Here is a 16261-nt window from a genome sequence, read left to right on the forward strand (position 1 = left end):
AGTGACTGTGTTTACATGCGGGATAAAACAGAGCTCAGGGTCTAAAATCACACCCGGGCTTTGCACTTTAGGTTTGGTAAATGAAGCTAAAGAATCGAGGTTCTCACAAAGCACCGAGTTTTAGCACCAGGAGTCTGTATTCCAGTTTTTCCGCCAATGACTTGTAGAGAATTTTGTGACATCCACTGGAAAATATCTGACACACAACCACACTGGAGAACCGTCACCTTTCCTTTTGGCCCCAAAATCAGAAACGACACCTTCGTTTTTCCATTAGGGGGTAAAGTTTCTGTATTGAAAGTTTACATTTTACATTGTCAGCCACAGTGAACGTAACCGCAGGGTTTTTCTGATGATTCACCCACAATTTTGGTGTTTTTCTTTAAACCACACCCACTAACAGGCTTCATATACACAGGCATAACAGGTTAATCTTGTAAATCAGCTGAGAAAATGTTATACCAGGGTAGCAGGTGATTTGTACACCAACTTTACAGTGTAATTAAAGCTGGATTTCAGCAGGCTGGCCAGTTAATTAGTATAATTACACTATTACTACGAAATACTGCTAGTAAGGAAATACAATGTTTACTACTGGTACTACTTACTTGGTAGCTACTACTTACTACTTCACACAACAGTGCTACTCTTTATGCTTACTAATGTAGCAGAAGCAGTTTTAATGTATGAATTTCATCAAAATATTACATTAAGCGGTAATTTAAAGTCATTAGTATTGTGGCTAAAATACATGATCTCTTATGAATGGAATGAACTGGAAGGAAATTCAAGTCTCGCTTTTTTAGGATTTGCTTTCAACAGTGGTTTCGATTGGAATGGATGGTGCGATCGGAAGGACACTGATGTACCTTGACCTTGGAGGTCACCTCTAATCTCTCTGGAAGTTGTTCTGGGCTCTTTGGTTACCATTCGTAATATCAGTCTCATCAATTTGTCATCAATTTTCCTCTTGCAGCCTCGTCCAGGGAGGCTGGCTACAGTCCAGTAGACCTTAAACTTCTGAAGAATATTTGCAATTGCAGTAACAGGAACATCAAGCTGCCTGGAGATGGTCTTACAGCCTTTACCTTTAACATGTTTCTCTACAATTTTCTTTCTAATTTCTTGAGAAACTCTCTCCTTAGCTTTCTATGGTCCGTGTTCAGTGTGGTACGCACCATGATATCAAACAGCACACTGGCCGTGTTTACATGCAAAGGTTTTTGCCAATCCGATTGAACACATTCTGATTACAGATCAAGTCTGAGGTGTTTATTCTCACTCTACTCAACACTCTGATGAAAATCTTCGTTTATGCGCTCACTACAAGTAATCTGGTCCAAAGTGATGCGCATGCGTGGAGAACCACTTAAACATTACACGCATCACGTGAGGTCCAGTCAGAGTGAGATGAGCAGCAGTGAGCAGTGATTGTGTTTCTAACTGCTTTAAAATGACGTCAGACTCAGGAAAACGTCCTTCACACGTCCTTATTAAAGAAGGCCGAGAGGAAGACGTCGTGCTCCGAGACACATAAGCTGGACGTCCGTCCCACCGCCGTCTTTTAAAGATCAGAGCATGAACTTCGTCTCCTCTGCAGACCAGTTTGTGCTCCGCCGTGTTGAACGGTAGAAACTCTCACTGTGACGCGACGCTCATGCAGAACGGACTGAAACTTTCCGATAGGGAATGTAATCGGATACAGGCGTTAACACGGATATTAATCTTCTGTTTAACGGGTTATTTACAGGATTACCCACCTCGATCAGTCGGCTAGAAACTGTATTCTGAATATCTAGATTATTCCGATTGAGGTGTTTACATAAACGTATTCTATTCCGATTGAGCCATTAGTCAGATTATTAACAGATTATTAGGCTGCATGTAAACATGGCTAGTGACTACTTTTCACCCTTTAAACAGGCAGACTGACTGATTACAAGTTTGAAGACACCTGTGATGCTGATTACAGGACACACCTTAGTTTAACATGTCCCTATGGTTATTTGCAGTCTTTTCTAGGGGTACCATCATTTATGTCCATTAGTTTGTTTTTTAAAATTATTCCGGTGAACCACAATTCGAAAGCAATGTCTGATTTTCATTACTCAGTTATCAGTTCAATTTGATTTATTATTACTTTTGTCGGTTTCATGTTATTTCAGTGACCATTGCGGGTTTTGGCCCAATTTGGCCCAAATGCACGACTGAGTTTTTGCTGAACCTGTGAACTCTGCACTCTCTTTTGGCGCTTCACATCAATTTTGTCCTTGCAAGTTGTTCAGCTGGCAGACAGTATCTTGGTCACAACCTGTGAGTAACTGGTGATATTGTTTTTTAACATCTTCATACAGAGGTGAGGGGCCAGCGAGGCCCGGTAGGGTCACCGGTTTCTCGTTCACCCGCACCTGCAGTCTAACACCATCAGGACAGTCATACAATGCCACCAGCAGGTTGGCAGTGTAGGGCATGATTTGCCCACAGCGGAAAGCACGGCCGAGCTGAGAGGGGAAGTTGATGGAGGTGAGACTGGTGTTGTCCTTAAAGAGGCCCAGCAGGGTCAGAAGAGGCAGCAGTGTTTCAGCATGACCGATCTGCACCGTGACCACCTCAGATACAGGCTGATCAGACCTAAAAAGAGACAGAGAGCTGAAATAAACTTTGTGCCTTCGTTAATCCACTGGAACAATAAACCCATGTTTTCTTTTGACTTAATTTTTCTAAGATATTTTTATTTGTGATTTACAGCGCTGTGGGAAAGTTTTAGGCGTCTAAGCTCATTTTTAACCAGTTTCTCTCAGCAGTGAGTTTATCACAATATACATTAGAATAAAGTCGTATTCATAATTCAAATAAACAGAAAAACTATAAACAGTAACAAGAATTTCTCGGGTCCATATTTTTCCTGGACACCTTCACAGCCGCCACAGAGACTCGTTAATATCATCAATTACATCATGAGCTCAATTTACTGAGCACTGATTGGTCAAACCAGGAGCTGCTTTATAACTACATATAATACTGGGGCTTCCTCCAGGAGCGGCTTGGAGACGGGTAAACACACACACTGACATCCAGAAAATCATTAGTTATTATATATATATATATATATATATACACACACACACACACACACACACACACACACACACTTTTTTTAGTAAAAGGCTGGACCCCCTTTTGCCTTCAGAACTGCCTTAATTCTTCGTGACTTTCAACAAGGTGTTGGAAACGTTCCTCAGAGATTCTGGTTGGTTATTTGAGTTCCTGTTGTCTTTCTATCATCTGGAACCAGTCTGCCCGTTCTCCTCTGACCTCTCACATCAACAAGGCATTTTCGTCCACACAACTGACCGCTCACTGGATATTTCCTCTTTTTCGGACCGTTCTCTGTAAACCCTAGAGATGGTTGTGCGTGAAAATCCCAGCAGATCAGCAGTTTCTGAAATACTCAGACCAGCCCGTCTGGCACCAATAACCACGCCACGTTCAAAGTGATTATGATTATTATTAATTGATGTTCTATAAATTTTGTTTATTGAAATATTAACACTTTTCTCAGCAAATAAACACAAACTACACAAATAAACAGATTTTGAAAATGAGTCTTGGGTGCCTCAGACTTTCACACAGTGCTGTACATGTCAATATCCAGGGAAAATGAATGCTGTTCTATTGAAATAACATTTGTTATGATGACATAAATAACTTGGGATTTTGAGGATAATGCGTGGCTCATTAAGGCTTCCGTAACAAACACTGGCAGTAAAATAAAAGTAAACATGAATGGTCTTATGGCTCTTACCTGACCTGACTGGCTACAGCACTGAGGCGGTTGAACAGGTCGTGGAAGAGAACGCAGCTGGATTTGCTGTTGATGTCGTGGCCGAAACCTTTCTTCCAATATTGTTTCAGATCACCAGAATACTCCACCACCTGGCACACAGTACAACAGTGATTCACACCAAGACTACCTTAAAACCACCTTAAAACACATAAGCAAGTCTAACTGAGATTAAATGACAGCTTAATCATAAGCATTATAAGTACAGGACAAGCATTGATGCATCACGCTGTGTTCTGTAAACTGTGACATCGTTTTTTATGTAAATACAGTATGTTTATGACTTGAAACATTATCAATCAATCACTAAACAATATCAATCGGATGACAAATTAAAAAAAAAAAAGAACAATGAAGTGGAGAAATCCAAACGCAGATGCTTCCATGCAGGTGTACAACTTACAGGTAGCCTCTTATTCACCAGGGTCTATTTTGGTTTGTCCATCTGAATTTCTGTGACCAAATTGTAAGTTAAATTATTCAGTAACTGCATGAAATAAATGTGAATTTTTATTTATTTATTTTTGTAAAAGCCCCTCAAATGAACAGAACGTGTGTTTTATGATCTCCACACATCACCACACGCTTACGATTCACAGCTGAAGGCCAAAAATCTCCGCCGCTCTTTGTGTTGTTCTCTAAAAGTGATGTTTCCAGAGCAGATCACTGAAGAGACGCCGTCTGTTTATAGTTTAGAGCCCAGATTTGGGGAAAAACGGCTCGACTTTCAGTAGAAAAACAAAGTTCAGCTTCTTTTATTATAAGGGTTTAAAATGACATCACCGTCTATTAGACTGGAGAGAAGAGCTACAGCCTCACACGACGCCCAGCTTCTGAATGGAGCTTATGGAATATGAACGTTATGGAGAACACGACTGAGTGCGTTTTGGAACCAGCGGTGGTCCCAAGTAGTTTATGTAAGTGGCATGTAGCGATCAAAGCTTGACCCCTGTATTAAGGGGGTTTGGTGGCTATGTAATGCTGTAAGGGGCATTTTACTGGAATGGTTTGTCCACTTGTCCTCTTAGAGGGACGGTCACTGCAAATCAATACAAAGCTATTCTGACAGACTGACTGATGACAGATCAACTCCATCCTGTGACAGACTCACTGCTGGGCTTCAGTTACATTTAGGGATCAGACGCCTTCAAAGAGGGGGGCAATTATTTATTATCACCCCCCCTAATTCTTCAGTGATGTGAAGCTGAAGTCAGAGATTCTCCAGGTTCTTGTTAGAATTTTCCCGTTCCACCTTAAATGGAGCAGCAGTTTCATTCTGGAGCTTCAGGCGTCAGAACTGCTGGACTATTTAAGGTGGAACGGGAAAGTTAGCTAGATAGCTACCCAGACGTTGGCATGATATTAGTGATTTTTATGCTTGTTATGAAGAAAAACGACCAAAATCCACTGAAACCACATTAAACTAAGATAAAACGGTGGTGATCGTGATTTTTTAACAGAGAAAATTCTCACATTTGTGGGTTTCTTTTTAAGGTCCACAGACAGACTGTGGACAGACAGACAGACCACACACAGACTGTCCACAGACAGCCTACCGGACGACCTCATCACCTTCTACACCCGCTTCGAAACCTCCAGCACTAGCACCGGGAGTTCACACACACACAGCCCACACAACCCCTGTCCCCCCCTCTGTCAGTATCAACAGGCCAGGTCTGCAGAGCTCTGAGAAAGATCAACACCCGCAAGGCACCAGGACCAGACAAGATTCCTGGGCGGGCCCTCAGAGCATGTGCGAACGAGCTGGCTAATGTACTGACCTCCATTTTCAATCTCTCTCTCAGCCAGAGCATTGTTCCTACCTGCTATAAAAGGACAGTCATTGTCCCCATTCCTAAGAAGAGCCCCCCCCACCAGCCTGAATGACTACAGACCAGTAGCACTCACTCCAATCATTATGAAGTGCTTTGAGAGAGTGGTGCTGGCCCACATACAAGACAGTATACCAGACACGCTGGACCCCCTGCAGTACGCCTACCATCACAACAGATCCACCTCGGACGCAGTCGCTGCTGCCCTTCACTACTCCCTCTCCCACCTGGAAAACAAAGACTCCTACATCAGGATGCTCTTTGTTGACTACAGCTCAGCCTTCAATACGGTCATCCCACACAAACTCACCCACAAACTCTCCACACTCGGCCTGCACCCCACCCTCTGTGACTGGCTTTTGGACTTCCTGACTGGCAGGCCCCAGTCTGTCAGGATCAGCAACAGGACTTCAGCCAGCATCACCACCTACATCGGCACTCCACAGGGCTGCGTCCTCAGCCCTATTCTCTACACCCTGTTCACCCATGACTGTGTCGCCTCCCACAAGGACAACATCATCCTGAAGTTTGCTGACGACACAGCAGTGATAGGACGTATCACTGGTGGAGATGAAGCAGCCTACAGGAGGGAGGTGACCAGACTGGTGTCATGGTGTGATGATAACAACCTCATCCTCAACACGGACAAGACAAAGGAGCTGATAGTGGACATGAGGAAGGAGAGGAGACCTCATCGGCCACTTTTCATCCGGGAGCTCGAGGTGGAGAGGGTGAGCAGCTTTAAATACCTGGGTGTCCACATCAGTGAAGACCTCACATGGTCACTGAACAACAAGCAGCTAGTCAGAAAGGCACAACAGCGGCTGTACTTCCTGAGGAGGCTAAGGAGGTTTGGGATGTCTCCGGTGATCCTCAGCAACTTCTACAACTGCGTCATTGAGAGCCTCCTGACCAGCTGCATCACCGTGTGGTACGGCAGCTTGACCGTGATGGATCGTAAATGCCTACAGAGAGTGGTGAAGACTGCAGAGAAGATCACCAATTCTCCACTGCACTCTCTGCAGAACATTTACAACCACAGAGTCCAAAGGAAAGCTGCCTCCATCATCAAAGACCCCACCCACCCCCAGCACGGTCTGTTCAAACCTCTGCCCTCAGGACGGAGGTATAGGAGTATGATGTGCAAGACCTCCAGGCTAAAGAACTCCTTCTTCCCCACCGCAATCAGAGTTCTGAACCAGAAATAACTATTCACACTTCGGTCTGCCAGACTTAGGTACAGACGTGTGATGTGTACCCCACTGGTAAAGAACTCTTTCCTCAGGAATAACCTGCAACTACTGTCACTTTAACTGTAGCACATGTTTACAATTGCACTATCGCACTTTACTACTCATTTCTGCTGCAGATAATCATGTTCCCGGCAAGGCACAGCACTATTTACCCATACCACTGTAATTTATACATTGCACTATTTCTTGATTAATATATATGGTTGTATATATACTCTTTATATTCTTAATGTTATATCTGGCATTCTTAGCGAGGAGCAAAGTAAGCTTTTCATTGTATATAAGGAAACCTGTTTCCTCTGTACATATGACAATAAACACTTTGAACTTGAACTTGAACTTTGGTCTCTTGTTCTCCGTCTCGCCGGTTTCTCTGTTTTTCTCATATCTCTCTCTGTTTGGAGTCTCTGAAAAACCTCAGTTTGGAGGGTCATGTAGCCCCAACACTTCACCCCACCCCTCTATCTCAATAAGAATCGGGACGCCCCACCTCTAGACATGAAGGAGCAAAACAGAGGGCTAAGGGCTCAGAGGTAGGAGCGAGGGGTGAAATGGGACTGGACCATCATTTAGGATTTTCCGTAAGTTAAAGTCACTTTTGACCAAGAGTCTACAGCATACAGACTTTCAGCGATGCACTGTTTTACATGTTTTCAATTACATATACAATTTCATATACATTAGGAGGCCCTGATCTCTGCGCACCTGTGCATCTGCCTCATCAAACAGTTGGCACCAGGGGGAGTTCACTCCGAGGATGGTGAACTCATAGGCACACAGGTAGAAAGCCGCCTCCACTCCATCTATGAAGGGAAGACAAACAGGTGAGCTTTAATAGTTTTTTCACTAGAGTTCTCTAAACCTGTGGTCTTCTATCCTGGTCCTGCAGCACCACTGCCAGACTCTTGCTATTGATTATGATAATCCACTTATATACAAGTCAAAGTATTAATAAAGAATTTTTTAATCACTCAAGTAAGAATGAATAACATTTTATTCCAAACTTCTTGGGTAAAATCTACTGCAGGTTTAGGCTTAATCCAAGTCTAAGAAATCTGTTCCAGTTCATTTATCTTGACCACCTTACAGAAAGAAGGCCCATCTGACCAAAATCGCCGGTTCTCAGTGATAAGTTTGTGCTTTGTAGCTGCAGTCTTGATCAAATGTCAGTAATCAGTAAACGAAGCTGCAAGTGTAGTCTGAGCAGAAAGGCTCTTATCATCACCCTTATACCATCATGAATACTGGCTTTAGAACTGAGCACTGATAAGAAGCTGAGTGGTCTTCAGCCCGGAGGACACAGTGTCCAGGATTTCCAACAGAATATCAAATGTTGATTCGTCGGACCGCCGGACACTTTTCCACTTCCCCTCAGTCCATTTTAAATGAGCTCAGGCCCAGAGAAGGTGGCAGCGTTTCTGGATCCTGTTTATATTTGGGTTCTTCTTTGTGTTTTAGAGTTTAACAGCGTTTGTGGATGCAGTGATGAACTGTGTTCACAGTCAGTGGTTTTCAGAAGTGTTTCTGAGCCCATGCAGTGATTTCCACTACAGAATCATGTCTGTTTTTAATGCAGCGCTGCCTGAGGGCCCAAAGATCACGGCCAGCAGATACTGGTTTTCAGCCTCGTCCCTCACAGACAGAGATTTCTCCAGATTCTCTGAGTCTTTAATGATGTTCTGTACCGCAGACAATGGAAAGCAGAAGTTCTTTGCTGTTTTATGTTGAGAGACGTTCTTCTTGAGATGTTGCTCTATTTGATGGTCCAGTCTTTCACAGAGTGGAGAACCCTCCTCATCTTCACTTCTGAAAGACTCCGCCTCTGTAACTTTGTTACTGCATTATGAATGTGTACCTGACAAGCAAAATGATCTATAAAGAAAACTTCTCAAATTTACAGTTATGTTAGCATCATTAACCTTACACAGTGTTTTAGACAGTAAATTAAATGGCTCTGAATACACTGTAGACACTGACCCATGGTAACATTTGCGTAAGGGATCTGCAGCCGGTCAGCCAGTTTCTCCTGAACCCTCTTCATCTCTGGGCCTCTGTTGAAGCGAGTGACCTCTTCAACTGCCTTTTTGTTCTTCTCCACCGTCTCCACCAGGCGAGCGCATGTGTCAAAAAAGCGCATTAGGGCATCGTTCAACGTGAAATTCAAATGCTCACCTGGGAAACATCAAAGAAATATACAGCAGTAAACAAACCATGCACCTGAGCTAAAGCAGAGACCCCCAAGGTAAAATATTCCTCCAGTAAAAGTAGAAGTTCCTCCCTTTAGACCTCCACTTGAGTAAAAGTACTAAAGTATTTCCCTTCAAATGTACTTAAGTATAAAGTAAAAGTACTAAAAGAGTAATTCTGGCTCTGATGTCCTGTTATCATTTTTATAACCAGACTGGCTTCATGAACTCATTTCAGGTGAAAGATTTCTCAAAATGTAGGAGGAAAAAGTCGGATATTAGACTCTGAAATGTAGTGGAGTGAAAGGAGAAAGTCCAGAATGGAGAAACTTCAGTACAGATACACCAAAAATACTAAAGTACAGAAACTAATTACATTTACTCAGATACTCAGTTACTGTCCACCACTGGAAATTATATATATATATATATATAATAGGTTATATAATAAGTTTCCATGATGGTTTCGAAAGTGATACATAAAGGCCATGTTTAGTGCAAACAAACAGAAACGGGGGCAGAGTTCACACAAAGGCAGAAGTGTAAACACTTCCATGAAGAAGCATTCCGTTATCATCTAGTAACTCCAGTATTCCACTAGTAACTGAGCGAACACCAAGTGGTGGAGCTGCATTTCATGGAGAAAATACCGTTCCTGTTGCAAACTGCATATTAAGCCTGGCAATGTGTTAAAACATATGGGTTAACCATCAATTTGACAGGGCTAAAGCATAAATTTGATGAAAACTTCTTCCGTTCCTGGATGGCGGGAATGCCGATTCATCTAAATATCCACAGAAACTTACTTGGGATGTGCGACAACTGGATGAACAGTTGAGCAGTAGAACCCGAGAGGGAGTGTGTTCTCGTGAAATACCAAACTAAACGGGCTGTAAGAAGCTTCACAGACCGGCTGGAACAAAACAACATTAATACTGATCTGGAGAAACTGACCAAACTGAGCTGAACTTGATATTGGCTCAGTTTTACGGCTCAGTCTGATTTGGTCCGACTCTGAAGATCAGACACGTCTGGCGAATGGTGTTGGGTTCATTTCTGGCTGATTCCAGGTTGTTCAGCTGTTCTTCTGTCACAGCTGCCGACTGAAAAGCTGCTCAGTGGAGACGACAGTTTGGGAATTTAGTGTAAGGAGCTGGAGAACGAACTGCCGGCTGAGCGGCGAGTGGGCGGAGCTCGTTACTCTGACGTAGCAGCGAGCTGCTCGTTAAGGAGCTATAATTAGGAGGAAGGAACTGAACATTAAAACATATTAAAGCCGCGTTCACGGCCAGTTTATTCATTTCTTACTGTATTTATTTAACTGCTGTATTAAAGCAGTAGAGACACTCGAGGAGGGAGTTATCACCAATAACATCACGGCTGTGATGATCTGCGGCCACCAGACCACAGCCGGGATGGTATTTCACGAGAACACACTCCCTCTTGGGTTCTACTGCTTAGCGGTAAAACTGTGGTGAATTTCGGGGAAATTGGGGTTTCTTTTGGGGACCTTTGCTTTATGCCCAGCATGTAGCCCTCCACTAATAACAGACCTAAAAAACTGATTTGATGAAACTGTGAGGGAGTTTTAACAGGGATTCAGTTCTTCAGACGTCTGGTTCCTATCACCATCACTGTGAACAACTCTGACTCCAAGTTTCTCTAGAACAGAGCAATTAAGCAATTCTCCATCAATGTGAAGAACCAGTTCACCAAGCAAAGAACCATTTAAGCATGCAAATGATTCTGTGTAGAACTTGCGGTTCTAAATAGTACCACTCCATGTACTAAAGAACCTTTGAAGAACCATCTTTATTAAGAGCGTAAAAATGCTTCTTCACAGGCTCTCTAGTAAAAGAACCATTTGCACACTTCACATTCTTCAGACTCTGTTGTGTATGGTTCTGTATAGAACCTTTTTGGTTCTGTCTAGCACCAGAAAGAGTTCTTCTACTGTTACGAGCACGGCATAGTACACCCTTAAAAATGATGGTTCTCTAACGGTTCTTTAGTAAAGAAAATGGGTCTATATAAAATAATGAACACTCAAAGAACCCTCTGCATATTTAATGAGCTCTGTATCATTAAATGGTTCTCCAGATTGACCGAAAACGTGCTGTAGATGGTTCTGTACAGAACCTTTAAGAAAAGGGTTCTATATAGCAGCAAATGGGTTTCTCTTCTGTTACAATTTCAAGACTGTGACAACAGAAAAACCCTCTCTGGTGCTATATAGAACCCTTTTCCTAAAGGTTCTAGATAGAACCACATAAAACACTCTCCATCAGTCTCAAGAACTTGTTCCTGATCCAAAGAACTTTTTAACCATGCAAACGGTTCTTTGAGCGTTCATGGTTCTATATGCAACCATTTCCCCCACTAAAGAACCCTTGAAGAACCATGTTTTCAAAAAGGTTTAAAATAGAACCACATACAACACATTTTCCATCAACCTGAAGATCCACTTCACCACACAGGGAACCATTTAGGCACGCAAATGGTTTCTTCAGAGCTCATAGTTCTACACAGAACCACTCTTCTTTGCCAAAGAACTCTTGAAGAACCCTGAAGTGTAGCCACTCCTGGACACATTACCTTCTATAGAGAAATGCTCCTTCAGTCCTTGTTGGAAAGCCAGGGTGCTGTTCACACACCTGTGCTTGGAACTAGTGGTGAACTTGACCCGAAGGCCCAGAAGGTTCTCCTTGGTCAGGAGGGAGGGGAAAGTCTTGACCAGCCTTTGGGCCAGATGCCTGTGGTCAGCTCTGCCTTTGGCCACAAGGCGCCCGTCCATCTCCTCCTTGTACCACATCTTCCAAGCCTTGAGTTGTGGCAGGAAACTGAAGTCCCCGTCCGCCTCCGTCTTGACGAGGCTGTGGAATTTGTAAAGCTTCCTGATGTTTGGAGCGGTTGGGAATCTGGTGCCGTGCCTGATGATGGCCGTGAGGTGGACGGGGGTGCAGGTTGGACTGGGGGGCTTCGCCGCAGAGCTGTTTATGGCCAGGATGTCGTCCAGCAGATACGGGTTGGCCTCCTCGTAGCGGCCCTTGGTGTTGAAGTATCTGGCGAGGGCGGGGATCCCTGCGTCTCTGGGAGTCGCAGTAGCGCAATAAGAGGACAGAACGGCTAAATAAACGATGGAAACGTGGAAAGCCGCGCTGAGAAACACGGCTGGGAGAACTTTCCCGACCATTCTGCTGCTTTCCGAGTGTCCTCAGCTCCCTGTCCGCTCAGGAGACGCGCAGTCATGTGAAGTTTGTTTGTTTATCTGCGCCCTTCGGTCCAGACTCGGCCAAACGACCGGTCAGTGTCGGCATTGTTTAAACATGCCCTGAGCGGAGGCTCCGAAGCTTGCCGAACTGTGCCGAGTGTCGCTTCGGGCCGGGAATGATCACGTGACCCGACGACAGCTGCACTTTGCTGTGAATCGTCTGTTCGATTCTAGCAACCATGGAGTCGACTCCGATTCATCGCGAGTCGATTCCAAGAGTAAAAAAACTGGAGTTTTTAAACACCGCAGTGTCGCTGCTGGACTGAGTATAGTCCACCAACCAAAAATATCCAGCCAACAGCGTCCTGTGGGCAGCGTCCTGTGACCACTGATGAAGGACTAGAGGATGACCAACACAAACTGTGCAGCAGCAGATGAGCTGTCGTCTCTGACTTTACATCTACAAGGTGGACCGACAAGGTAGGAGTGTCTAATAGAGTGGACAGTGAGTGGACACAGTGTTTAAAAACTCCAGCAGCACCAACGCGTCTGATCCACTCGCACCAGCACAACACACACTAACACACCACCACCACATCAGTGTTACTGCAGTGCTGAGAATGACCCACATCTCAAATAATGCCTGTTAGGTGGTGGTCCTGTGAGGGTCCTGAAACACAGGGTAAAAAGCTTTCTGGAAAAGGACCGTTAGAAACCATTGGAATGGGAATTGCCTTTGTTACAATAGTTGCCTATTGTTTACAATAGTTCCCTGTAGGACACCTTTAGATCCCGTTAGGAAACCATCAAATCCTTTTAGAATCAGCCAGTTGGTCACCTGCTAATCCAGGAAGATGCTTTACATTGTGATATCAACCCATTAAAAAAGCCAAAGCACTTTTCTGAACCATCAGGAACCAACAGAAAGAGTTACTGGTTTCCGTGAGTCTTTGAGCCAGATGGACAGAAACAGATGGACTACAGTCTGTAACTGTAGAACTACAGAGTGCAGCCATACAGTAAGTGGAGCTGATAAAGTGGACAGTGAGCGCAGAAACAAGGACTTAATGAAGTGGCTAGACAGTGTACAGGGATTAGATTAGGCCTGTCACCATTATGACATTTTAGCTTACAATTAATTGATTGCAATGAACTCTTCAGCTCTCTGTTTTTGTTAATTGTTTGCACCTTCGTCTCTAGCTGTTACTCAAGAGAGCTAAACCAGGACTTGCCACCTCCCAGAAGTAAGTATCCCATCTCCAGTCTTCGTAGACATTTAGGGAAATCCATATATATAAAGATCTATATCATTCATCACAATGTAAAGGATAACATGCATATTCAAATAAGGTTAACAACTGAAAAATGGAGATATGAGGTTTTGTTCAGACAACAGTGATCTGTATATATATATATATATATATATATATATACATACACATACACACACACACACACACACACACATACATATATATATATATATATATATATATATATATATATATATATATATATATATATATATATATATATATATAACTTAAAGCAGTTAACAGTTGATGCTGATGATTCTGACATTGTGCTCTAGTTCGTCTGCATCCCGCTGTGTCAGCAGCAGCGCTCGTCACTGTATCATGTCATATGCAATGTGCTCATAGGACACTAGATGGAAGTGTTTACCCGGTGCGGCTGTCCGCTCTCAGATCTGCTTATCTTTTTTTTCTCATTGACCTCCTATTAATTTTGACTGTCACTCAGATATTTTATTCATAATGTTTTGGAGTGAAGCAAATCATGTAAACCATATTTTTAAAGGGAAATACTACAAAGACGACATATCAAATGTTGAAATTTTATTGCTCTTTGAAAAATATTTGCCCCTTTTGAATTTGATGCCAGCTACCATGGAAGCCTCTGTACACCAAGTAACATCATGCAAACTGCACCACTGAGGCCCAGTCCCATTTTACCCCTCGCCCCTACCACCGCACCCTTAGCCCTCTGTCTTTAGGGGTGGGGCGTCCCGATTCTCGTTGAGATAGAGGGGTGGGGTGAAGTGTTGGGGCTACATGACCCTCCAAACGGAGGTTTCTCAGAGACTCCAAACTGAGAAAAATGAGAAAAACAGAAAAAACGGCGAGACGGAGAACAAGAGACCAAAGAAACCCACAAATGTGAGAATTTTCTCTGTTAAAAAATCACGATCACCACCGTTTTATCTTAGTTTAATGTGGTTTCAGTGGATTTTGGTTGTTTTTCTTCATTACAAGCATAAAAATCACTAATTGCAAGCTAACGTCTCAGTAGCTAGCTAACTTTCCCGTTCCACCTTAAATAGTCCAGCAGTTCTGATGCTTGAATCTCCAGAATGAAACTGCTGCTCCATTTAAGGTGGAACGGGAAAATTCTAACGAGAACCTGGAGAATCTCCGACTTCAGCTTCACATCACTGAAGAATTAGGGGGGGTGATAATAAATAACTGCCCCCCTCTTTGAAGGCGTCTGATCCCTAAATGTAACTAAAGCCCAGCAGTGAGGAGCTGAACTTTCCCCTCCTCTGCTGTCCCTGCAGACGGGCAGGGTCGCCTACAGAGCGGCGCTAGTAGCTGATAATGAAGTGATGCTCTTTTATTGAGGTTTGTCCCGTTTTGTAGGCCAAGATTTCAACCACTAGGGTGACACTCGAAAACAAGGGCTAGAGGTAAAAAGAAGAAATGGGATTGGGCCTAAATCATCACTAACCTATGGTGAGTTGTTGGTGAATGATCTCCAGTGGACTTGTGATGTTTTAAACCAAAGTATATTTCGTTTTTTAATTATTTAATTAGTGTTGTAATGTGTGTGTCAGGTGATGGACCATTCCTCCGACCTGGAACAGCACTGGATAAGAGGCTTCTGCCACGGCATCAACAGCCAGGCCAGCAGCTCTCCCACCACCTGTTTCGCTGCCTTGATTCAGCAGCCAATCAGATCAGGTAAGAGCTGCAGGACAGTCCATGTTTATTTCTATTTTGCAGCATTCGTTATGATCCAGGCGAGGTAAAGAAAGCATAAAAGCAACGTGGAATCTTCAAGGTGAGCGACCAGCAAAGTTGAGCTTGTACACTTACACTAGTTTATGGCTTTGCTTCAGTCCGGTCATCGAAGGCCTCATAACACAAAGAGCCCTTTAGATCTGTCTCTCTTCCTGGGAGAGAACAGGGGAGCTGTTGCCTGAGCTTTCTGTGGTGTCACTTCTCATGATACTGATGAAGAAGGATACAGAAACCAGAGTAACAGACAGACAGACAAGGACAGAGAGAAGGCCGAGCGCATGAAAATGGACCGGTAGGAGACACAAGTTCAGTCATTCATTAAAGGTACTGCAGTTTATTCTGTTTACTGTGTATTTATCCACGTTATCAGTTTACGGCTATACGAGAAATATCATTGGAATTATTGTCCATAATTTGACTTTTATTTTAAAGCGTCTTTTCAGGCCTTTCAGTGTTGGATTGGTGCAGATTGTGTTGTAGTGTGCAGACCACGGCTTATAGATGGATATACGCTACACTGAGGGGTCCTTTTGCCGTGTTTCTAGGGGGTCTTCTTACTGCAAACATGACCACCTCCTCGTTTCTACGCTCCACTTACTGTATAGCTGCACTCTGTAGTTCTACAGTTACAGACTGTAGTCCATCTGTTTCTCTGATACTCTGTTACCCTGTTCTTCAGTGGTCAGGACCCCCATGGACCCTCACAGAGCAGGTACTGTTTGGGTGGTGGGTCATTCTCAGCACTGCAGTAACACTGACATGGTGGTGGTGTGTTAGTGTGTGTTGTGCTGGTACGAGTGGATCAGACACAGCAGACACAGCAGTGCCACGTCAGTTGGTTGTAATCTACACAGTCTGGTTGTACCATTTGTACTGCATGCGTTATCCAACTGGAAA

At 43.6% G+C, this 16261-nt stretch overlaps 1 protein-coding gene across 1 annotated transcript; it reads right to left on the bottom strand.

Annotated features, from left to right (window-relative positions):
- Window positions 1-2112: 2112 nt before the first annotated feature.
- On the bottom strand, window positions 2113-12509 carry LOC108411871 (multiple inositol polyphosphate phosphatase 1-like). Its single transcript, XM_037541711.1, has 5 exons — window positions 11711-12509; window positions 8907-9101; window positions 7635-7732; window positions 3806-3936; window positions 2113-2631 (listed from the first exon to the last, which is right to left on the bottom strand). Exons 1-5 carry the CDS (start codon window positions 12306-12308, stop codon window positions 2259-2261), a joined length of 1395 nt encoding a protein of 464 aa, XP_037397608.1. The 5' UTR covers window positions 12309-12509; the 3' UTR covers window positions 2113-2258.
- Window positions 12510-16261: the final 3752 nt, after the last annotated feature.

Source organism: Pygocentrus nattereri, chromosome 10 (genome assembly GCF_015220715.1).
Source record: "Pygocentrus nattereri isolate fPygNat1 chromosome 10, fPygNat1.pri, whole genome shotgun sequence".
Taxonomy (NCBI): Eukaryota; Metazoa; Chordata; class Actinopteri; order Characiformes; family Serrasalmidae; genus Pygocentrus; species Pygocentrus nattereri.